Here is a 24,125-nt window from a genome sequence, read left to right as displayed (position 1 = left end):
CAATTTGGTTTTCTGTCCATGCTAATTTAGAGGAAAGAAGGTTTTCCTTTTTCAAACTTTACATAGAGGTTATATTGTGTTTGGAGTGTATTGTTAAGAGATTGTCATACTGTGACTTGGGTGTGTTAGATGCAGCCAGGCATGCTTCCCCTACTGTCCTAGTTGCATTCCAGAGGTGTTTGCATCATTGTCTAAGGTGACATGGTGGACTTCTAAGTGGTCGAATTTAGGTTTCCAAGAAACAAGCATTTTTCTCCCATTGACTTTAATGGGGTTCAATATTCGATTGAACTGTCGAAAATCATGGTCTATTTAAATCAAATTTTGAGCTTTGGAAAATTTTACTACTCGCTCATCTCTAATGCTTACCAAGCATTTTTTGGCAAAAATGCAATTAAACTTTTTTATTTTGCACTGTAATGCACCACCACCACTTAATCTCCTCATAATCCCCTGTGTACCCCCATAATCTCCATCCCCATCTCCTCATATTCCCCCTCCTGTGTGCCCTATTACTTTATAATCCTCTCCACCTGTGTCTCCCAATCTCTTCATAATCCTTCCTCCTGTGTCCCCATCTCCTCATATTCCCCTGTGTCCCCATCTCCTCATAATCCCCTCCTGTGTCTCCTTACCTCCTTATAATCCTTCCTGTGTCCTCCATCATTTTATAACCCTTCCTGTGTCCCCATCTACTTGTATTCCCCCTGTGCCCCCCATCTCCTCATATTTCCCGTGTCCCCATCACCTCATATTCCCCCCTGTGTCCCTATCTCCTCATATTCCCCCCTGTGTCCCTATCTCCTCATATTTCCTCCTGTGTCACCATCACCTCATATTCCCCCGCCCCCTGTGTCCCCATCTCCTCATATCCCCCCTGTGTTCCCATCTCCTCATATTACCCCTGTGTCCCCCATCACATCATATTCCCCCCTGTGTCCCCATCTCCTCATATTCCCTCCTGTGTCCCCCATCTCCTCATATCCCCCCTGTGTCCCCCATCTCCTCATATTACCCCTGTGTCCCCCATCACATCATATTCCCCCCTGTGTCCCCATCTCCTCATATTCCCTCCTGTGTCCCCCATCTCCTCATATTCCCTCCTGTGTCCCCCATCACCTCATATTCCCCCCTGTGTCCCCATCTTCTCATATTTCCCCCCTGTGTCACCATCACCTCATATTCCCCCGCCCCCTATGTCCCCCATCACCTAATATTACCCCTCTGTCCCCATCACCTCATAATACCCCCGTGTCCCCATCGCCTCATATTCCCTCCTGTGTCCCCCATCCCCTCATATTCCCCCCTGTGTCCCCATCACCTCATATTTCCCCCGTGTCACCATCACCTCATATTCCCCTGCCCCGTGTCCCCCATCACCTAATATTACCCCTATGTCCCCATCACTTCATATTATCCCTGTGTCCCCATCTCCTCATATTACCCCTGTGTCCCCATCTCCTCATATTCCCCCCTGTGTCCCCCATCACCTAATATTATCCCTGTGTCCCCATCACCTCATATTACCCCTGTGTCCCCATCTCCTCATATTCCCCACTGTGTCCCCCATCACCTAATATTATCCCTGTGTCCCCATCACCTCATATTACCCCTGTGTCCCCATCTCCTCATATTCCCCACTGTGTCCCCCTCACCTCATATTCCCCCCTGTGTCACCATCACCTCATATTCCCCTGCCCCGTGTCCCCCATCACCTAATATTACCCCTATGTCCCCATCACCTCATATTCCCCCTGTGCCCCCCATCTCCTCATATTCCCCGTGTCCCCCATCACCTCATATTCCCCCCTGTGTCCCTATCTCCTCATATTCCCCGTGTCCCCCATCACATCATATTCCCCCCTGTGTCCCTATCTCCTCATATTCCCCCCTTTGTCCCTATCTCCTCATATTTCCCCCTGTGTCCCCCATCTCCTCATATTCCCCCCTGTGTCCCTGCAGTGTCCCAGAACAGCCATTCTTATGCTCATATTTTTATTATAACTAGTTCTGTTCTGGAAAGCTATGGTCCACTGCAAACTGCGTGTATTGTTTCACCCTTCTCAGTATTCAGGTCTGCTATTTCATTCATTTATTGCATGTGTATTCAGGTATCAGTGTCAAAAGGTATTATGTCGCCTCCTAGTGTTCAAGGATGGTACTCCTCATGTATATTCCTCTGTATATGCCTAATGGTGTGATGATGCAATGGCTGGATGTCACGTGACTGTGCCCCTGCTTCCATGGTAACACCAATGGTAATCGATCTTTTGGCTGGGGTTACCATGTGACTTCCTGTGCTACCGGAGTCTATTCCCTGCCACAGAGGGGATAGGATCTGTCTGTCCTCTCTCCCTGCTAAGGAGAGAGGCCTGCGTGTGCTCTGCTGCTCCAGTCCACTGGCTGTGTTCCTGTCTCAAGTCTCAAGATTCTCATCTGGGTGCCGTTCTTCAGTCATTCTTCAGTTCCTCTCATCATCATCATCTCCTCAAATCATCAACAGCAAGTATTTCATTCAAGTCTCATTCCACCCAGCATCTCAGCTTCAGTTTCACTACTACTCCCATCATTCAGCACGCTACTCTCACAGCCTATTGCAGCTTGACCCATTACTCGGCTTTATCCAAGATTTCCTTATTCCCGGTTGCATCCGGAGAGACTGTTACTACTAGTTACCACCGTTACAATAAATACACAACTACCGTTGTTTCTGAACCTTGGCATTGGTGTGATCATTGGTGCCCTGACTAAGGACAACGAAGAATCGCACGCCCAGTATTCCCGCATGGTCAGGAGCCCGGTTTCCAGCTGTATCACCCTCGTGCCTACACCGTGACCACACTACATCCTACAGCTGCCCCGGTTCCTGCACCCTCACAACATCTGCACTGCGGAAGTGGCCCCCAGGGGCCAGGGCGTAGCATCCCTATCTCCTCATATTTCCTCCTGTGTCCCCCATCACATCATATTCCCCCCTGTGTCCCCATCATCTCATATTCCCCCCTGTGTCCCCCATCTCCTCATATTCCTCCTGTGTCCCCCATCACCTTATATTCCCCCGTGTCCCCATCTCCTCATATTTCCTCCTGTGTCACCATCACCTCATATTCCCTCCTGTGTCCCCCATCACCTCATATTCCCCCTGTGTTCCCATCTCCTCATATTCCCCCTGTGTCCCCATCATCTCATATTCCCCCCTGTGTCCCCCATCTCCTCATATTCCCCCCTGTGTCCCCCATCTCCTCATATTTCTCCTGTGTCCCCCATCACCTCATATTCCCCTTGAGTCCCCCATCTCCTCATATTACTCTGTTCCACTCCTCCTGGGGGCTGGGAAAAAGCTGGATCATCGCCTGGAAAACGGAGAGAAGTTTCCCAGGACTGGATCCAGCTGGGGGCTATGTTAACACTACGTAAGTCTCCGGAGGTAGCGTGTTCCGTGAATAAGCGGCCGGAGACTTACGTAGTTTGCGCACAATGGAAAGTATACCATCTACGGCTGCACAGTTAACACTACGTAAAAACTTACGCAAGGATCGTACGCGGCGCCGTAAAAAATGAACCAGACCATTGTTTGAGGACGAAAATGCCGTAACTTACGCCTGTAGCGTAACATGCGGTCCCATACGTAGTGGTGATTTCTTCCACCTTTTTGTGCCGATCCAAAAGGTTCTGTTGGGTGTCCGGGGCTAGGCGAAGATTTCCAAGTAAAAGACCGCTGTCAGATCGCTTCATAGGGGGCTCGGGAAGCGTAAGTAGACTACGGGCGTATGTTCGCGCTCCGTACGTAGCCGGCTGCAACTAGCGTAAGTCCCCGGCCGGAGTTTAACACGTATATGTTCGGCCGCAAAAATATGCGGCCGGACATATACATAGTGTGAACATAGCCTCAGTTTAATATTTTTTAGCCCCCCTCCACAGACTCTATCAGGATATGGGACCAGGAAGACAAAAGACTGGTGTTTTTTTTTTTTCATTTTTATACTAGTGTACATAAGTGAACACTAGTGTATATTAACCAGAAATCTTCTGATAATGTAAAGTGTCTACATACATCATATCCTCACTGTGAAATTATTCCTTATAGTCCCTCATAATTGGCTTGGAGACAGTAATGAGGAATGACTGCAAGGCATTATGGGCAATCCCACAAGCGTCATGAGATGCACCATTTTCATTTTTGCCTTGTATAGCATTGTATGTGTAATATGACCACCGTTTGTATCTAAAACTAATCTCAACATTTTTAGATTCATAGAAATCTAAATATTTTGAGAATTTTAAGTTAAATCCATTTAGTTATAAAACAATTTGTTCACCTCTAATTGTTAAAAAAAAAAATATGCGCTGTTATTTTCCTAGATACTAGATCACTCTTATCAACAAACAGGCATAGTGCTGTCTATGTAATAAACAAGGAAATACCCAGTAATCCTGGACAATCCCTTAAATTGGTACCAGCATAATCTGATATATTATACGTATTGGTCATTTGACATACTTTTCTTTTTATCACCACCCAATATATAGACAATATTATAACTGGATTAGATTTCAGGAAATTTTTATTTAAGAAATTTTACTATAAACATTACCTTATATCTGATTATTGATAATGAATTTTCAATCCTATTCTGAATACTATTTACCTAGATGTATATACAGAAAATAGTCCAAACAGAATTAAAAGGCCCTGGGAATACAAGCTGTTAGAACTGCTTTGAATTGTAGTTTTAGCTGTGCTTGTAGTTGTGTAGGTAGATATAACTGTAGTAGTTGCGGTTGTAGTAGGAATTGTTGAAGTAGTTGTAGTAGGGATAGTTGTAGTAGTAGTTGTAGTAGTAAGAGTAGTTGCAGTTGTAGTAGGAATAGTTGTAGTTATAGTAGGAGTAGTTGTAGTAAGAATAGTTGTGGTTGTAGTAGGAATAGTTGTAGTTGTAGTAGGAGTAGTTGTAGTAGGAATAGTTGTAGTAGTTGCAGTTGTAGTAGGAATAGTAGTAGTTGTAGTTGTTGTAGTTGTAGGTGAGGCTGTTGCATTCTGGCATGTTTTCACTTGAACGCCCGGACTGGCATAGGCACAGAAATAGTCATTAGCGCAGCCAAGTTCAGATTCAGTGTATCCTGTGATGAAATAAGAATATATTGTAAAGTTAGTACACACAATTATAAAGACTCTCCTCAGTAATCTGGGCAGGAAGATGTGTGGTATAAAATGTGATGCCATGTGCCAAAAGTGCACAGTTATTAGACTAAACATTGCAAACTTAGGCACACAACATATATTTTTGTAAAATCACGGCTGTTGTACATTACTGCAAAAATATACATTGCATTCCCATCTATAGAATCCCAGCCAGAGCATATACACATAGTATACGCTCCGGCAGGGATCCCTAGCTGCACTGCGAACAACTGACCCTGTCAGTGCACACTGTGAGTCAGGATAGACTTAGGGTCCATTTACACAGAGGGATTAAGCCAAAGCCAGGAATGGATTTGAAAAGAGGAGAAATCTCAGGCTTTACTTCATGACCTGATCTCTGTTTATAGTCTGTTTCTGTCTTTGGCTTCAAATCTTTGGCAGATAATCTGTCATAGTAACATATTAATGGTGCGTTCACACCTACAGGATCTGCACACAGTATCAAATCTGCTGCAGATCTGCTGCAGATCCTGTAGGTGTGAACGCACCCTAACATAGTAAATAAGGTTAAAAGAAGACTAGAGTCCATCAGGTTCAACCTAGATAATCTTCCTGTGTAAATGGAACCTTAAACAAGGGCAAATTTTACTTTTACTTCTGCTTGTGTTGCACATTCCTCTTTTGTCCGCTTCTTGACAGTATTAACTTTCAAAGCATCCTTCTCCCATTTAAAAACACATTTTCATGTATAGGCAGCTGAGAAAACCGACAGGATTTTGAAGCATTTGTTAATTTTTTTTTTCTTTTTAAGGCTAAACTTATACGCCCCCCCCCCCCCCCCCCCCCCCCATTTTCAATGAGAAATTCTCAGTCACGTGATGAAAGTATTACATCAAAATAATGCTGGAAATTGTACTACCAGCTCTCAGATAGCAAGCTTGAGCATATCTATTCCATTGATTTCCATGATTCTACCTGAGCCGTAGACTTGCGTTGAATTGTAGCATCTGTTCTCATCTCCTTTACATTCCAATACTTGTGCAGGTTCCGTTGAAGAAAATTTTAAAAAAGGACATTGAAATCCATTGCTGAGTGTTTTCCCTAAAGAGGAAAAAAATAAAGGTTTAAAAGGAATAAACAGGGAAAGTAACATTACTAATGATAACTGTAAATGAAAGAGAATACTGTTATGAGTATCCGCTGCTGATTGAATAAACATTGATCCTCTAGAGCCGCAGCGGCAGCAACGCTACATGGAGGTCCCACCACTCTGGCCTCCTAGGTTAATTTGGGACCAGTATTCAGGCAGTTTATTGTCTTCCTCCAGCACCTCGTCTTGTTATGAACACGTAACACACCCTATCTCTTGGTAATACAGCATTTAACATGTTCCAATCCTCCTTCAAGTACCCTTTCACTTCCCTTTGTGTGGTAACCTTTGTATCACCTGTTAATTTAAAGGGGTTATCCACCTAACAGCTAAAAAATTAAATGCTAGCTTGTCACCAAGTACCCCAGAGCATTTTGAGCCGTCTCCTGTCTTTCTAGCTTCTGCCATTCCTAAACTACAAGTTTTTTTCTAAAAGCCAATCTATATCCAAGATGGCGCAGACCAGGAACTACATTTCTTATCATACATCTCCCTGATTGGTCCGTTTGCGTACTCGCCCCCTTAGCTTTCTTTCCTGCCCTCTTCTATCAATACTATTGCACAGTAAACACAGGGCTGTTTTTTTCACTGATTTTGCATCACATCACCCCAGTATGTATTCCATACTAGCTGATGATTAGAGATGAGTGAACTTTATAAAAGTTTGTTCCGACCGGACTTCCGGATTTTTTCGGAAAGTTTGGTTAGACCGAATTTTGGATTTCTTTGGATTTCATAGTTTAAAGCATCTATATGATAAGGGGGTGGTGTATTTGGTTGAATTTAGGGCTTTACGTGTCAGTAACATCATTATCTTTTCGATATCTCAAAGTCAATTTTTTTTTAGACTTCAATACTCACCATTACAGGGTCTATGCAGGAAATTCACCATTACAGGGTCTATGCAGGAAACTCACCATTACAGGGTCTATGCAGGAAATTCACCATTACAGGGTCTATGCAGGAAACTCACCATTACAGGGTCTATGCAGGAAACTCCCCATTACAGGGTCTATGCAGGAAACTCACCATTACAGGGTCTATGCAGGAAACTCACCATTACAGGGTCTATGCAGGAAACTCACCATTACAGGGTCTATGCAGGAAATTCACCATTACAGGGTCTATGCAGGAAACTCACCATTACAGGGTCTATGCAGGAAACTCACCATTACAGGGTCTATGCAGGAAACTCACCATTACTGGGTCTATGCAGGAAACTCACCATTACAGGGTCTATGCAGGAAACTCACCATTACAGGGTCTATGCAGGAAACTCACCATTACAGGGTCTATGCAGGAAACTCACCATTACAGGGTCTATGCAGGAAATTCACCATTACAGGGTCTATGCAGGAAATTCACCATTACAGGGTCTATGCAGGAAACTCACCATTACAGGGTCTATGCAGGAAACTCACCATTACCGGGTCTATGCAGGAAATTCACCATTACAGGGTCTATGCAGGAAATTCACCATTACAGGGTCTATGCAGGAAACTCACCATTACAGGGTCTATGCAGGTAAAAGGTCACAAATGCAGTGAAGGAGCATCAGTAGTCATTGGAGGCCAGTGGAGGTCCATCAATAGTCATTTGAGGCCAGTACCAGAGCAGCAGTAGTCAACATGAAGGACAGGCATCAGCAACAGTAGTCAACATGGAGGCCAGGCAGGAGCAGCAGTAGTCAACATGGAGGTCAGGCAGGAGCAGCAGTAGCCAACATGGAGGCCAGGCAGGAGCAGCAATAGTCAACATGGAGGCCAGTACAGGAGCAGCAGTAGCCAACACTGGGGCCAGTACAGGAGCAGCAGTAGTCAACATGGAGGCAAGGGCAGGCACACCAGTAGTCAACCTGGATGCCAGTTAAGGCCCAGCAGTAGCCAACATGGAGGCAAGGGCAGGCACACCAGTAGTTAACCTGGATGCCAGTTAAGGCCAGTACAGGAGCAGCAGTAGTCAACATGGAGACAAGGGCAGGCACAGCAGTAGCACCTGCACAAGGTATTTTTGTCTGTCAGGATAAGACGGATGTGATATACACACTATCAAAAGGGTCCAAGTATAGAAATTGTCTATATGTATAGATTTTTTTTAAAGACCTTTATGCTATACACCTGCACCAGGTATTTTTGTCTGTTAGGATAAGACGGATGTGATATACACACTATCAGAAGGGTCCAAGTATAGAAATTGTCTGTGTGTATAGTACTTTTTTAAAGACTTTTATGCTATACACCTGCACCTGTCTCTCAGGATTAGACGGATCAGAAGTATAGGACTTGTATATCTGTAGAGCACGTTTTTGTTACATGCACCCTTTGCTGTCCTATGCCTAATCTATCTATCTTTCGCTCTCTCTATATTTATCTCTCAATCACTAGATGTTTCTCTTCTCCGCTTTCCTAATCTTTCCTTTCCTCCATCTTCTCAGTAGTCTGTAGTACATAACAGCAGCAGCAGCAGCAGCACCAGCTCCTCTTAAAGCAATACCGACATCACACAGGGGGTGGGCTAGTGCAAGATCCCTGCTGATTGGATGTGTTCCGGGCATCATGGGAAATCACTTTCCCTGCCTGGACCGCTTCTAGAATGGCGGCTGCCATTTTAGAAAGCAAGGGGGGAAAAAAAAATCGGAGCGGATTTCCAAAAATCCGAATCCGATCGGACTCGGATTTTTGGAAAAATCCAAATCGGATCCCATACCGGCCGAACTGGTTTGCTCATCTCTACTGATGATGTAGCAGGGCTGACGCACATGGTGTAGCTGATGGGATACATTAATGCTGTAGCTATGTGCTGCAAAGACCATCATAATATATGCACCATCTGTGATCATAAAGTGGGTCGGGTTTAGGTTCAAACCCAGGTGCAACTTCTATGCGGCAGCACATGGAACACCACCACCCCACTGCCTGGAAGACCGCCATTTCCAGGCCACTTCTTGTCTATAACCACAAACAGCTGCAGCTACCATTGCACAGCCCCATATCTGCAGTCAGTACCATCCTTTGGAAGCAGGAGGTCAAGAACATCTACCTCTGCCTCCTCCAGGGGGACCAGTGGGAAAGCACTACCACTGCCGTGACAACAGTCTTGATATGAAGACGTCACAAAAAGACAGCTCTACAGCAGCCTCCACCCTACGGCAAAGGTGCTAAATGGACAACTTGCTAAGTTGATTGCCCTGTGTTTCTAAATGTAACAATAAATACAAACATAAACATATCATATCAGAACAAAATAATAAAAAATTAACAAAACATGAGGAACCATAATAAAAAGGTAAAATCATTCCATCCCAACACTCATTCCTCTCCACTAACAACCTATACAATCTATATACACAATGTATCCAAAATTTATTTTAACTAAATACTTTAACTTTAATACTAATACTTACATATTAATACACTATCTATACTACTATTTAAAGTACAATTACCCTGTAGAAATAACTAAATGTGAACCTCTTGGCTCACTTGCATTGTGCATAACCTAATACCACTGAAAACAAATATACACAAATAAAGTACAACTAAACAAGACATCATGCATCAAAAACTACAGCTAAACAAGACATCATACAAAAAATAAACTAAATCTACATAATAAATATATTTATTTACTTATTTTGGGACCTGAGTTGGTCCCGCATCCCATCCCCCCAGTACATGATTGCCCTGTAGTCTTTCCCATTGCAGATAGTTCAGTCCAAGCCATTTAAGGAGCTGAGGGCTTGTGCTCAACCAAGATGGAGAGTGACAAGTTGCCATTTTTTGGCCAATTCTATTTCTGCCCAACTACCTGGAGAAGATGGTTGGCAACTCTTTAAGTCTCTGTGTCTCTAATTGGGTGTACCTAGGGACAAGGGCACTATATTTGGATCAATGCTTATTGGATAAACATTCGTCAGAGAGAGCCTCAGCAACAACGAATTGAGGTCACACCACTCTGGCCTCCTAGGCCATTATTCAGACACCTCATCGTCTGCCTCCATCACCTCGTCCTTTCATTGCGACGTAACATACCCTATGTCTATAGCGTACAAGCGCCTCCAAGGCCAGTCAGGCTGTCATACGCCTGCTCAGCCTGAGTGAATATAGCCACATTGGGCAGAAACTGCTTCAGTGGAGGAGAACTCCTTCATGCTTCATGGAGGAGAAAATTTCAAGGTGGCTCACCCAGTGGCGTACTATGAAGGCAGGGAAAGCGACTGCTATGGGGCCCCTGCAGGAAAGGGGCCCGAGGAAGCCTGCCCTGCCTTCATGGTAGGTACCCCGCTCCCCCAGGGGTCCAGAGAGGAAGAGGGACCCCCACTGCACTGTTCAGCCCCCTCACTGTAGTGCCAGGTGAGCGGGCTGAACAGAGGAGCAGGACCTGCCAGACGGCACAGGAGAGGGATGAAGGACCTTTGGGTCACATGACCCAAAGGTCCTCAATACTTCTATGTGAAGATCAGCCCGGACTACAGGAGGAGGAGGAGGAGGGGGAAGCCTGGGAGCTGTAAGTGCTGTGTATGTGTGTCAGTGAGTGTATATATGTGTCTGTGGGTATATGTATATGTATATGTCAGTGTGTGTATATATGTATCTGTGTATATATTTATATGTCAGTATGTGTATGTATCTGTGGCTATATATGTGTGTGTGTGTGTGTGTGTATGTCAGTAGTGTCTGTAACACTGGTGTATATGTGTGTGTGTTTGTGTATGTCATTAGTGTCTCAAGTGATTGACAGGTTTGCTCCCAAAGATGTTCTGCAGAAGCTTCTATTAATGTTGGGCTCTAATAAAAGAACCCACCACTAATATCTGCTGCATTTTCTTTTATTTCTGGTTGAGTATTTCTTATTACACTGAGATGATTTCCCTGTGTACAGTCTACCCATGGTGTATACATCAGCACTAGTGTAATCATATTACAGCGTATATGTGTGTATGTCAGTGGCGTATCTGTATATATGTTAATGGTGCCTCTGTGTGTGTATATGTGCGCCATTGTCTGGATTAATGGGGCCCCATACAGTTTTTTGCTATGGGGCCCCATGAATCCTAGCTACGCCCCTGGGCTCACCCCTTCACATATGCAGATGGGCACCATAGTGATAGATGATAGGAGAAACAGTGGGTCGGGATGAACCTCCTAGTACAAAAGTTTCTAAGATGCTTCTCAGGATTTGAAGTAGCTGCTAAAGACATAGAGGAAACTTTGCACCCATTTTAGCCACTGCTACAGGGCACGTATTGCCCTTAACCAGATCCAACGCCATAGTGGATTTAAGGAACATCAGCTCATATGCAATGTGACAACATTGTAGAACTCGGGCCTACACATGTTGAACCAGCTGTACAAACAAAGATTAGAAGTTTACAAATTCCTGTTGACACATTTTGGCAGCTTCACTCTAAATTGCAATTTTCAGGTCACCAATTAAAAGATAAGGCATGATGTCTGCCGATTTCTGTTATCCTTAGAGGAAAATACTCTGTTGGTCAGCCGAAACGATTACTGTATAAATGACATCATCCCCCTGCTTCACGTCATGGAGACTGTATTGAAGAACAACATTGTTGAGGGGAGCATTGTATGGTCTACCATGTGAACCTGAGCCCAGGGTGGGACAAAATGGTGGTGGCGGTGGAAGAGGAGGAGGAGTTATATGGGCAGGTTTTTTTTTTTTGTTTACGCCGTGCACCGTGCGGGAACAATAATGTTATATTTTAATAGATTGAGCAATTCTGCACACTATGTTATATTATATGTTTATTTTTTTACTTTTTATATTTTTATAATCGGCAAGGAGGTATATTAAACGTTTATTTGGGGGGGGGGTATAAGTTTTACAAGTACACTTTAAAAAAAATAAAACTTATGTTTCACACTAAAACATGCAATCATTAGATTGCAAGTACTGGTCTATGCTATTCCATAGCATAGCACTGATCCGTGTTATCGGCGATCTATGCATAGAGCCTGCCTGAGAGCAGACTCTATCCATAGATGGCTGATCTGACAGGACAAAGGTAAGTGGATTACCCCTGCCCGTCTGTACAAGCAATGGGGACCCCCGCTGCATGGCTGCAGGGGGCCTGATCACTTGGTGACAGGAGCTTGTCATGTCACTGAATACCTTAAAGGGGTTAAGAGGTTAATGAGGGGCAGCTGTAGGATCGCAGCTGCCTGTTATTACCCCTGGCTCCTGGGACACTGATGTGTGCGGGACTGCTCTCACTGCATCAAACCCCTCTGACACGTAGGAACGTATATATACAGTACATTCCTACTGCATGGGGTATGTACGTATTACTGACGTGAAGGGGTTAAAAACCCCTCTGACACGTAGGAACGTATATATACAGTACATTCCTACTGCATGGGGTATGTACGTATTACTGCCGTGAAGGGGTTAAAAACAGGGACAACAGCTTAATGTCTTGTGCAACGTGCAAACCATGCCCCAAAAACAGTATTATCCAGCACAAATCCCCATAACTGATGGTAGTTAGATGTTGCATGAATGGTTTACAAAAGGGTGAGGTTTTAACGTCTCTCATGGTTTCCTTAGTGGTATCAGGCTATAGGAAGGGTATTTCTGATAAAAGAGCCTTCGGAAATCGACAGGGGTACTTAGGTTGAAGCCCCCTACAATCTCTTACTTGTAACCTATCCTGTAGATAGGGGACAAGTTATTTTTCCCTGCACTACCTTTTTAATGTTCAGGAGTTTAAAAAAAGAATTAAACTAAAACACATACAGTCAGGTAATGTTAAGTTGCAGTTATCCTCCTTGCAGCAGAAGATCCATGAATCTAGTCTTTCGGTACTCAGATGTGAAAAGGTGGTGTTACAGTCTGCTGACGTTCCACATCCTCTGAAAATCACTAGAATATTTCTACCTAAAATAAAAAATAAATAAAATAAATTACAATATAGTAACTTTAAAGGGAACCTGTCACCCCCAGTGCTGGGGTGACAGGCTGCCGACCCCCCGTTAGAGCCCCCTATACTCACCTAATCCCGCCGGGTCCCGCTTCTGGAGGTGGTCGGGTGATGAAGACCTTAGCTGCTGCAGCCCGGCACGCTCGCTGAGAGATGAGTCCAACACCCATAGAGAATGACGGAGCGCTGGACTCTCCTGTCATTCTCTATGAGCGTTGGACTCATCTCTCAGCGCGAGCGCCGGGCTGCAGCAGCTAAGATCTTCATCACCCGACCACCTCCAGAAGCGGGACCTGGCGGGATTAGGTGAGTATAGGGGGCTCTAACGGGGGGCCAGGAGCCTGTCACCCCGGCACGGGGGGTGACAGGTTCCCTTTAATAGTGGGGGGAAAAAAACTATTACTTTTTTTTTTTTTAATAGTAACACAACTGACAAATTAAGAGATGAACATAAACGTATTCTACACAAAATTGTCAAAATATTGTATGAATTTGAACATCTGTAGCTTTATTTTGGGCAAAAAAACTATATACTGTATACGATTCATATACTGTAATTTTTTAAAATTGTGTAATCTCGTGTATAACCTGGCGGGCTTCGCCCATATGCCTTGCAGTCAATCCTTTTCACAGCCAATTATGAGGAACTATAGGGATGAGTGACAGTCTCATATTGTAGACATAATCCTTACGTCATAATCACAAAGCAGAAGAAGAGGGAGAGTGGGAGAGAGAGATGAGGCTTAACAACTTCAGGATTGGGCTAAGCTTCGTTTTTTTCACTTTCATTTTTTTCCTCCTCATGTTTAAAAGGCCACAGTGTAGTGTCCTGGTACAGGTGGTCCACTAAGCTTTATACCACCTGGGTAAAGTAACTCTGTTAAGGCCCTATTCCACGGAACGATTATCGTTCATAAACTCACTCCAACGACCGCTCGTTAACGATAATCGCTTCGTGGAATTGGTGTAAACGAGCGAACGACAAAGGCGAAATCGTTACATTGTCGATCAAAATAGTTTTGCAGCATGTTGAAAAAAAATGTTGGTCTTTGAAAGATAATTCGCTAATCGGTTCGTAAAATTAGAAATCTTTCAGTCGTTCGTAAAAAGGTTTTAAAAAAGTAGGTGTGTCGTATGGTCATGATCATCCCGGTGAACGTTTTAAACGACTATGTAACGGAATAATCATTACATTACATATATCGTTTATAACGTGTGTTATTTGTTATCATTCGCTAAAAAAAATCGTTTAGTGATCGTTAACGAGAGGTCGTTGGAGCGAGTTTATGAACCATAATCGTTACATGGAATAGGGCCTTTAGGTATCGCAGAAAAGGGGTGATGAAGGTGCAGTGCATATATTTACCCTCTAGATGTCACTCTCTGATAAGTATGTTTCTTTTTTTATCAAGCACGGGTAAAGGACAATGGGTTAAAGTTTTATTGCCATGTGTTATTATGTTGTCCAATCACAAGTGCAGATGTGTTTTCCTCTTACACTTCTTCTCTCTCCTATCTCAAGCAGCCCACCAATCACAGAGAAGCTTAGTTGCCCCTATAAAAGGTAGGTCAGTTCCTGGTGGGAGGTCTTTAGTCGGTCTTGTGTCAGTAGAGCTACAGCCAGAAATCCAGCATGTAGTGCTAGACTACAGGGAGGGTAATTGTCCTCTGGGTACCCCTGTGGGCATGCCAGGGATCATTCTCCTCAACAGTCAGGACACTTACCAAAGAAGGAACTTGTCCACAGTAAGACAAAGAGCTACCGCTGAAGCATCTTACTGAACTTATATGGCTATTCGGGGAAACCTTGAAATGTCTGCTACACCCAGTAGTAATGACCTGGGACTCGTAAAACCCAACCTGGAACTTGGTGAACTGGTTAGGGCAGGAGCCGGTCAGATAGAACTATCAAAATGTAAGTACAAATTTATTTCTTGAGGAGTAATTTTAGTGCCAGCTACTGTATGGGTAGCTCACTTGTGTATATGCAGCTTTTTGATCACTTTTTATTACAATTTTTACAGATTTGATGTAACAAAAAAATGTGCAATTATACACCTTGGCGGGATTTTGTACTTTTGCAGTTTACCGTGCTAGATCAGGCTTAGCTCTGCTATGTCATGCGGGTATCGGCCCTGCTACATCACTGGTTCAGCTCTGTTGTGTCATGTAGGTTTCAGCTCAACAACATCACTGGTTCAGTTCTGTTGTGTTGTATCAACCCTGCTGCAATACTGGCTTTGCTCTGACGTGTCATGCGGATATCAGTCCTGCTACAATACTGGCTCCGCTCTGCTGTGTCATGCGGGTATTGGCTTTGCTACATCACTGGCTCCGCTCTGCTGTGTCATGCGGGTATTGGCTCTATTACATCACTGGCTCAGCTCTACTGTGTCATGCGGGTATCAGCATTGCTACATCACTGGCTCAGCTCTGCTGTGTCATGCGACTATCAGCACTGCTACATCACTGACTTAGCTCCACTGTGTCATGCGGGTATTAGCTATGCTTGATCACTGTCTCAGCTCTGCTGTGTCATGCGGGTATCAACCCTGCTACATGACTGGTTCAGCTCTGCTGTGTCATGCGGGTATTGGCCTTGCTACAATTCTGGCTCCACTCTGCTCTGTCATGCGGGTATAGGCTCTGCTCCATTACTGGCTCAGCTCCGCTCTGTTATGCCGGTATAGGCTCTGCTACATCACTATCTTAGCTCTGCTGTGTCATGTGGGTATCGGCCCTGCTAAATCACTGGCTCAGCTTTGCTGTGTCATGCGGGTATCGTCTCTACTACATCACTGGCTCAGCTCTACTGTGTCATACGGGTATCGGCACTGCTACATCACTCGCTCTGCTCTACTTTGTCATGTGGGTATTGGCCCTGCTACATCACTGGCTCAGCTATGCTGTGTCATTTAGTATTGGCCCTGCTAAAACACTGGCTCAGCTATGCTCTGTCATGCGGGTATTGGCTCTGCTACAACATTGACTGACCTCAGCCTTATAATGGTAAAGATCTTTGTCAGTTAGACAAAATCATTAAGGACCTTCCATTTTCTACATCTTCTATTGGCCAATAGTGGACATGGACTGCGTGGATGTTGTCAGGCATTGACTGACAAGACCTTAGTATTTCTATTGGCTGCTATATTTCAGCTATTGACATATGCACTGTGATTGGCTGTTATCATTAACAGTGTGGCCATTATTTCATATGGGAAATTAGGGGTCTATAAACGCAAATTTCTTAAAAACGACAAATCCGATCTGAAACAAAAATAGATAGCACACGTATAACCGGCTAGGGCTTTGAAACACAGTTTGAAATGAGTCTGTGCGCAAAGCGGTTCGGGCCATATTAATCGAAGAAGAATAGCTGGAAGAAGAAACAAAAGAAGAAGAAGAATACATATTACAATATTATATAATGCTTTTTCAAGCACTATAATTATACTATATTAATGTGGTGCACAGAATTTTTTCCTCATAGTAAACTTACCAGCATAATAAGTAACTTGTAACTTGCAGACTTGTTGGCTACTACAGGTCGTCGATGATCCTGAACAATCAGGATCTGTTTGAGTAGAACATGTGATACAACTGAGACCATGACCTGTGGGAGACAGAAAATGATTGAGATTATTTCATGTATTCATAACCATCAACAAATCTATCTATCTATCTATCTATCTATCTATCTATCTATCTATCTATCTATCTATCTAACCATCTATGTTCTATCTATTTATCTATCTATCTATCTATCTATCTATCTATCTATCTATCTCCTCTCTATCTATCTATCTATCTATCTATCTATCTATCTATCTATCTCCTATCTATCTATTTATCTATCTCCTATCTATCTCCTATCTATCTATCTCCTATCTATCTATCTATCTATCTATCTATCTATCTATCTACCTCCTATCTATCTCCTATCTATCTATCTATCTATCTATCTATCTATCTATCTATCTATCTATCTATCTCCTATCTATCTATCTATCTATCTATCTATCTATTTATCTATCTCCTATCTATCTCCTATCTATCTATCTATCTATCTATCTATCTATCTATCTATCTATCTCCTATCTATCTATCTATCTATCTATCTATCTATCTATCTCCTATCTATCTATCTATCTATCTATCTATCTATCTATTATCTATCTATCTATCTATCTATCTATCTATCTATCTATCTATCTATCTCCTATCTATTATCTATCTATCTATCTATCCATCTCCTTCCTATCTATCTCCTATCTATCTCCTATCTATCTATCTATCTATCTATCTATCTATCTATCTCCTATCTATCTATCTATCTATCTATCTATCTATCTAATCGAAAGTACTGCAGTACTGAGGAGTGTAGAGACTGAAATGTCGCATTACCTGCTGTATGGATTGAATAAATCACCTTACTTTTTCACTTTGATTACGGTGTGCTGCAGTACTTTCGATTGGATATTTGTGTACTGGAGATCCCCAGTACACTGCTGGCACCCGACATTCACCTGATAATTTTCAGAGTGCAGCGCCATTTTTTCTTTGTATCTATCTATCTATCTATCTATCTATCTATCTATCTATCTATCTCCTATCTATCTATCTATCTATCTATCTATCTATCTATCTATCTATCTATCTCCTATCTATCTATCTATCTATCTATCTATCTATCTATCTATCTATCTATCTCCTATCTATCTATCTATCTATCTTCTATCTATCTATCTATCTATCTATCTATCTATCTATCATCTATCTATCTATCTATCTATCTATCTTCTATCTATCTATCTCCTATCTATCTATCTATCTATCTATCTATCTATCTATTTATCTATCGATCTATCTATTTATCTATCATCTATCTATCTATCTCCTATCTATCTATCTATCTATCTATCTATCTATCTATCTCCTATCTATCTATCTATCTATCTATCTATCTATCTATCTATCTATCTTCTATCTATCTATCTATCTATCTATCTATCTATCTATCTATCTATCTATTATCTATATATTCATTTAAAGTTGTTGTCTTTTAAGTTTTTTGTATGATAAATAAACCTTCCCATCTAAAAGGTTTAAAAGGTTTTGCTCAACATTAATCATAACTTATGTTATGGCGGCCACAGAGGCCTTCAGATGGCTTGTGGCTGCCATGGCAACTAGCTGGTGCCTTGTGAATAAATCAAAGAGGAAAGGGCGATCAGACCCTAGAAATGGCAGAGACTTCTAATTGGTTTAGATTAGAAGCAGCAGCATCTAATTGGTTGGAGGACTTAAAGTGTCCCTGTCGTTATAACTTTCAGAATCTAAATCAACAGTAGATGTGATATAAAGCAAGTTTGCAATTTACATTTACTTTTTAATTTTACTGTTACATTTTCATGGAATTACAGTTAATTACAGTTATCATGGAAAACCCAGGTCTTTTTTTATTTTAGAGTCTAAACACAGGAAGTCCCATGTTTCCCAGGTCGTCTGTGCTCACAGAGAAGGAAGTCATGTGATTGATGGACACATGGAGCCGTAACAATATGTACACTATTTACTTCATGAGGGGATTTATCAATGTGCGCCCCTGGTTGTACACCACAAAACAGGGGCAAATTTGCCCCTTTTCCCTGGTGTACTTCTGTTGTATCCCCCGCTTGCCTGATGGGTGGTCAGGAGGGGGGGGGGGGACAAGGTGGGGAGAAGGTGTGGCCTCCTTCCGAGCCTTATTTATGGAGGTTTACACCCGGAAATAGGCGTAAACCAGGCAAAAAGTTACTACTTATGTATGTAAAAGTGCACAAGTTTGGAGCGTTTCTGTTTGTGCTTTTGTAGCTTAACCCCCCATCACCTTTTTAGCTTTTCACTACTCTGTAGCTGCTACTCTTCACAAATACACAGACTACACCAATTTTGGCTGACACCAGAGAGCAATAGTTGGTTGTGGCATGGAAAGGTGTGTTGGACCATATTCACACTCCCAGTATTTGGGTTTGTTCATCTTTGCATATGAGGATATTGGCCTTTGATTATATTTGCTTAAGTAGAACTTACAGTAATTCCTGGACAATTGCCAAAGGTCCCTCAGGATCTGGGAAACAGGCTTATGTCCTTGTGCCCCAGATCAGGGCTCGGATGACAGATAGACATTTGCCTAGACATATTAGGTCAGGGATAACATCTGATGGCACTGCTACCACTGGGGAATCAAGAGCAATTACCTCAGGTCCCCAGGTGAGCTAGTGACACTTTTAACTATATGGACATTGTTACCGTAGAACAAGACATTGGCTCCCTTCCTTTTTACTCTTATGACTTGCAGCCTACAAGAGGCCGGGGTGATAACAAAAAAAAGTTAATGGCTTTTGCCCAACAGTCTTTGCCATAAACTCATTTACAATAAATTGGACATGTAATATCAATTGCATTGGACATATAATATATCAAACTTAAAGCATATGGTGAACACATGTATAATGTCTATTTTTAGATTGTGCAAAATAATAACCAGGGGGGGGAAAAAAAAAAAAAAAAAAATATATATATATATATATATATATATATATATATATATATACACACACACAGTGGTGCCTTGGATTACGAGCGCAGAATCTGTGATATTATAAGTTACTGTACAGTAATGGAGAGGTGGGGAAACACAAGGGCTGACAGAGACTGCAGAGAGCATGATGGAATGAGCAGGGCAGATGTGGGCACGTACATGCAGCACTCTCTGTCCGGGGAGAGAGGGGCCACAGCTATGGAGAGATTACCCAAACAGTCCTGTCCCCTGATGCAAGCCCCAGCCTGAAGTGGATCTGCTATGATTTGGAAGGTGAGGGAGACTTCCTGGGTCAGAGTACAGGGCTGTAGAGCCCGCTATGCAGACCATACTCCTCCTCAACTCTGCCTCCCACCCAGTACAGGGAGCTCTTACACCAAAGCAATGCTCTTAAACCAAGTCACAATTTTCAAACCAAGGTACCACTATATATATATATATATATATATATATATATATATATATATATATATATTTATTTCCTTTCTAAATAAAAAATAAATGTGTGTATATATATATATATATATATATATATATATATATATATATACATTTCCTTTCTAAATAAAAAAAATAATGAAATGAATAGCAAAGAAAGATCAGGGGCTACATATAAAATCTGCTACACTCCATGTCATGAAAATGTCCCTTTATTTCACATATGAAAACGAGAAGTCTGTTTTGGTGGTTATCGCGGCTTGCCTTCACCCTATGGTCATTGTCTTCTGGCAAAACTGGATGCCTCACTAAAAACTTAGGGACCTCTGGCCAACAATTGAGGGATATCTCACCAACAACTGAGGGACATCTCACTAAAAATTGAGGAACATCTCGCCGAAAACTGTTGGATGCCTCACCAAAAACTGTTGGATGCCTCACCAAAAACTGTTGGATGCCTCACCAAAAACTGTTGGATGCCTCACCAAAAACTGTTGGATGCCTCACCAAAAACTGTTGGATGCCTCACCAAAAACTTGGGTACTTCTTGTCAACTACTGGGGGTATGCCCCTCCAAAAACTAAGTGACTATTTACCAATTACTGATAGACATCTCACCAATGTTGGAGAAAGTCCAACTAACAACTAAGGAATGCCTCACCAAAAAAGGTGGGTGACTCTGTGATAAAGTGAGAATGAGGGGGGAAAACATAAATGTAATTTATTGCTATTAATAAAAAAAAAAAACTAATAAATAACTGTAAAACTTACCCTGATGAATGAGGAACATGACCAGACAAGCTAGCAATGGAAGATTATTCATCTTTGCAGCTCGTACAGAACAGTGTGTGATCTTCTTGCTGAAGGGACATGTAATATGTGGCTCATACTGTAGGAGGTCTTGGGGCTTTAGTGGGCGGTCTGTGCAGTATGTGTTCTTATATGCCCTAATGTCAGGCAGAAAATATTGGCTTCAGATTCCATTCCTTTCCCTTCTTGAGAAACAAAAGTCGCATATTTATTTTTGTCTCTGTCACGTACACAATGCTTTGACCCCACTGGGAAAAATGGGTTGATCCCTTGTGGTGGCGAATAGAGTCTTCTGCTTTTGAATATTGCCCAGCCTCATCACAATAGTTATCATGTCAATCATCCCAATTTTCTTGTTAAATGCACAGTTTTACATTTTTAGTATATTTAGGTACAGGAAAAACAACTTTTTAAATGTCACTGAAAAATTTTAACATCCAAAATGTATTTTTTTCACCTTAAGTCATCCCAGTTCATAGAATGACTATGTTCAGTATCCACACAGAGCATGGAACGACTCCTGGCCATGTACAAGTGGTGTGCTTCATTTATTCTGGGGACAATTTTGTACCCATCAGGATCTGTTGGGGGTCCCAGTGTCCAGACCTCACTGATCATCTTGCCGTTTCCTGTGGATAAGGATAAGTTCATTACATACCTCTTTATAGACTGCCTGCTGTCTTTTGGTGTTCAAGTGGAGAAGTGTTGCTCCCTGACCCCTCCTGCACTAAGAATTGGGGGTTGTCACTTACAGGTGCTCCGGTGTTTAGCCAGGACTGTGGCATAATTAAAAGCTAATGTCTGTAGGAAAAGATAAAACTGTCTAAGTGATGGCCCCAACACTCCAAAATCCATAAAACAATAACTTTATTTCATATCCAAAAATGATTTAAAAGTCCATGTTTGAGTGAGACAAACCAACATGTCTCGCGCATGTGTCTCAACCCATAGACCATGGAAAATGTGTTGAACTTTTAACTCATTTTTTTATATATACAATGAAGTTTTTTTGTTTTTATTGGTTTCGGCTTGCTGGGACTAAAGATAAGTGAACCTCGAGCATGCTCCAGTTAATTCGAACCCGAACGTTCGGTATTTGATTAGCGGTGGCTGCTGAAGCTTGATAAAGCTCTAAGGTTGTCTGGAAAACATGGATACAGCTAGGGATGGTCCGAACCGAGTTCGGTTCGGGTTCGTACGAACCCGAACCCTCGGTAGTGTTTCCCGCTGTCTGCCCGCTCCCTGCAGCTGGCGGATCCAGCGGGAGGACCGCCTGGAAAAATGGGATACAGCCATATCCATAGGCTGTATCCCATTTTTCCAGGCGGTCCTCCCGCTGTATCCGCCCGCTGCACGGAGCGGGCAGACAGCGGTAATCCGATGCTGAGCGTTCGGGTTCATCCGAACCCGAACCTCGTCGGGTTCGGACCATCCCTAGATACAGCCATTGACTATATCCATGTTTTCCACATAGCCTTAGGGCTTTATCCAACTTCAGCAGCCACCGCTAATCAAATGCTAAATGCTCGGGTTTAGATGAACTCGAGCCTGGGACCATCACTTATACAGTTTTGTCTCCTGCTGTTCACAGTTGGTAACTGTTGGACTTGGCTATTACTATCTTTGAACTTGTACTTGTCTATTATAACCAGCAGGTACATTGGTAATGGGCTATGACAAAGCGCGTCTAAGCGCGAAACGATCATCGCCTTACTGCTTCATCTGTTAAGTTGACTGTACACTGACCTTTTCCTTTGAGTTGCTGAGCACCGCGGATCCATGGATAAGGTCCAAGTGAGACAGATATTGCTATTTACAAGTCGGTGGGGAGACAGTGCCTTGGCTCCATTAGAACTACTTGCTTGTAGTAGAAATGAGATTGCATTTCAAAAATAGGGGTTACCCCAAGGTTATTGCTACAGAGGCCCATAGGTAGAGGAATATACTAGAGAATGTTATATTATAACCAGTGTTGAGTGGACTTGCTGAACTGTTTGGGTTCATCTGGAGAAGTTGGCTGCCAGGAAAACATGGATACATCTTATGGCTGTAACATGTCATAACCAGTTGTAGTATTAAGCTTTTAATATATATCTTATGTTACAATTGTTAGTTATATAAATAAAGCTTTGTGAAAAAGTATCTACTTTTGGGGAGGGGGGATATGTTGTCCTCAGAGGAAGTAAAGTTGCTGCTCAGTGGTCTTTGCTCTGCAGCAGTCTTTGCTGAATAACGCCTTCTACTTGCCAGTGAGCACCATGATCCCTATCGCTCTTTACCAGAGGATTACTTTGGGAATGTTCATGTTTTGCAATTTTGCACTGTAAGGCCAACGTCACACGTACCGGAATCGCACCGGATTTCACGCTGCGAGTTCCATGACGAAATCAGCTGCGATTCCCTGTACTGTGAGTTTAAATGCATTTACATACTTGCTGCATATTTTTCATTCTGCTGCGAGTATGAAAACCCAGTCCACCTTAACCCACAGCTGACCGTTTAATACTTTACCCGTCTGCGCTCCGGCTGCTTTTGTGGCTCCCACCTACCTGGTGTCCCGCTCAGCCAATCAGTGCACTGCCCCGCCACAGCCACTGATAGGCTGAGCGGGACACCAGGGAGCTGGGAGCAACAGAAGCAGGCCGGAGCGTGGCGAGGTAAAGTATTTGCGGGGCAACGAGGGGTTAAGTGGGACAGGGTTTACATACTCACCGCGGGATGATAAACACTCTGCAAGTATGTAAACCCAATCAAACTGACAGTACAAGGAATTGCAGCGGATTGTGCAACGGAACTTGCAGCAAATCCAATACGAATCCGGAACGTGTGAAACTGGTCTAATTGAAAAATGTCATCTTTCATGGAGTACAAAAAAATTGAGTTATAAGAAAATAAATAATACTGAAAGATAACGCAGGAGAATGCACAAACAAGTGCAAAAAAATCTGCTGATGAAGAATAATAGAAAGGTGGTTTCTCACAGACAAGAATTTCACCTGAGGGAATCAGCTGGGTGGTAATGGTGTTTCTACGAGATTAGGATTGACTAAGAGAAAACTCC

At 42.7% G+C, this 24,125-nt stretch overlaps 1 protein-coding gene across 3 annotated transcripts; it reads right to left on the bottom strand.

Annotated features, from left to right (window-relative positions):
- Positions 1–4,611: 4,611 nt before the first annotated feature.
- Positions 4,612–23,131, bottom strand: LOC138768591 (uncharacterized). 3 transcript variants are annotated; one of them, XM_069946528.1, is made up of 7 exons: positions 22,811–23,131; positions 21,522–21,693; positions 21,026–21,114; positions 16,733–16,846; positions 13,050–13,190; positions 6,119–6,244; positions 4,612–5,121 (listed from the first exon to the last, which is right to left on the bottom strand). In XM_069946528.1, exons 2-7 carry the CDS (start codon positions 21,680–21,682, stop codon positions 4,646–4,648), a joined length of 1,107 nt encoding a protein of 368 aa, XP_069802629.1. In that variant the 5' UTR covers positions 21,683–21,693; positions 22,811–23,131; the 3' UTR covers positions 4,612–4,645. The 3 variants fall into 3 exon arrangements, with proteins under 3 accessions (XP_069802629.1, XP_069802628.1, XP_069802627.1); XM_069946527.1 differs by lacking the exon at positions 22,811–23,131 and adding an exon at positions 21,817–22,119; XM_069946526.1 differs by lacking the exon at positions 22,811–23,131 and having other exon boundaries at positions 21,522–22,119.
- Between the last annotated feature and the right edge of the window lie 994 nt (positions 23,132–24,125).

Source organism: Dendropsophus ebraccatus, chromosome 12 (genome assembly GCF_027789765.1).
Source record: "Dendropsophus ebraccatus isolate aDenEbr1 chromosome 12, aDenEbr1.pat, whole genome shotgun sequence".
NCBI classification, from domain to species: Eukaryota; Metazoa; Chordata; class Amphibia; order Anura; family Hylidae; genus Dendropsophus; species Dendropsophus ebraccatus.
The sequence above is the reverse complement of the archived record's forward strand: the minus strand, read 5'-3'. Positions and strand labels throughout refer to the sequence as shown.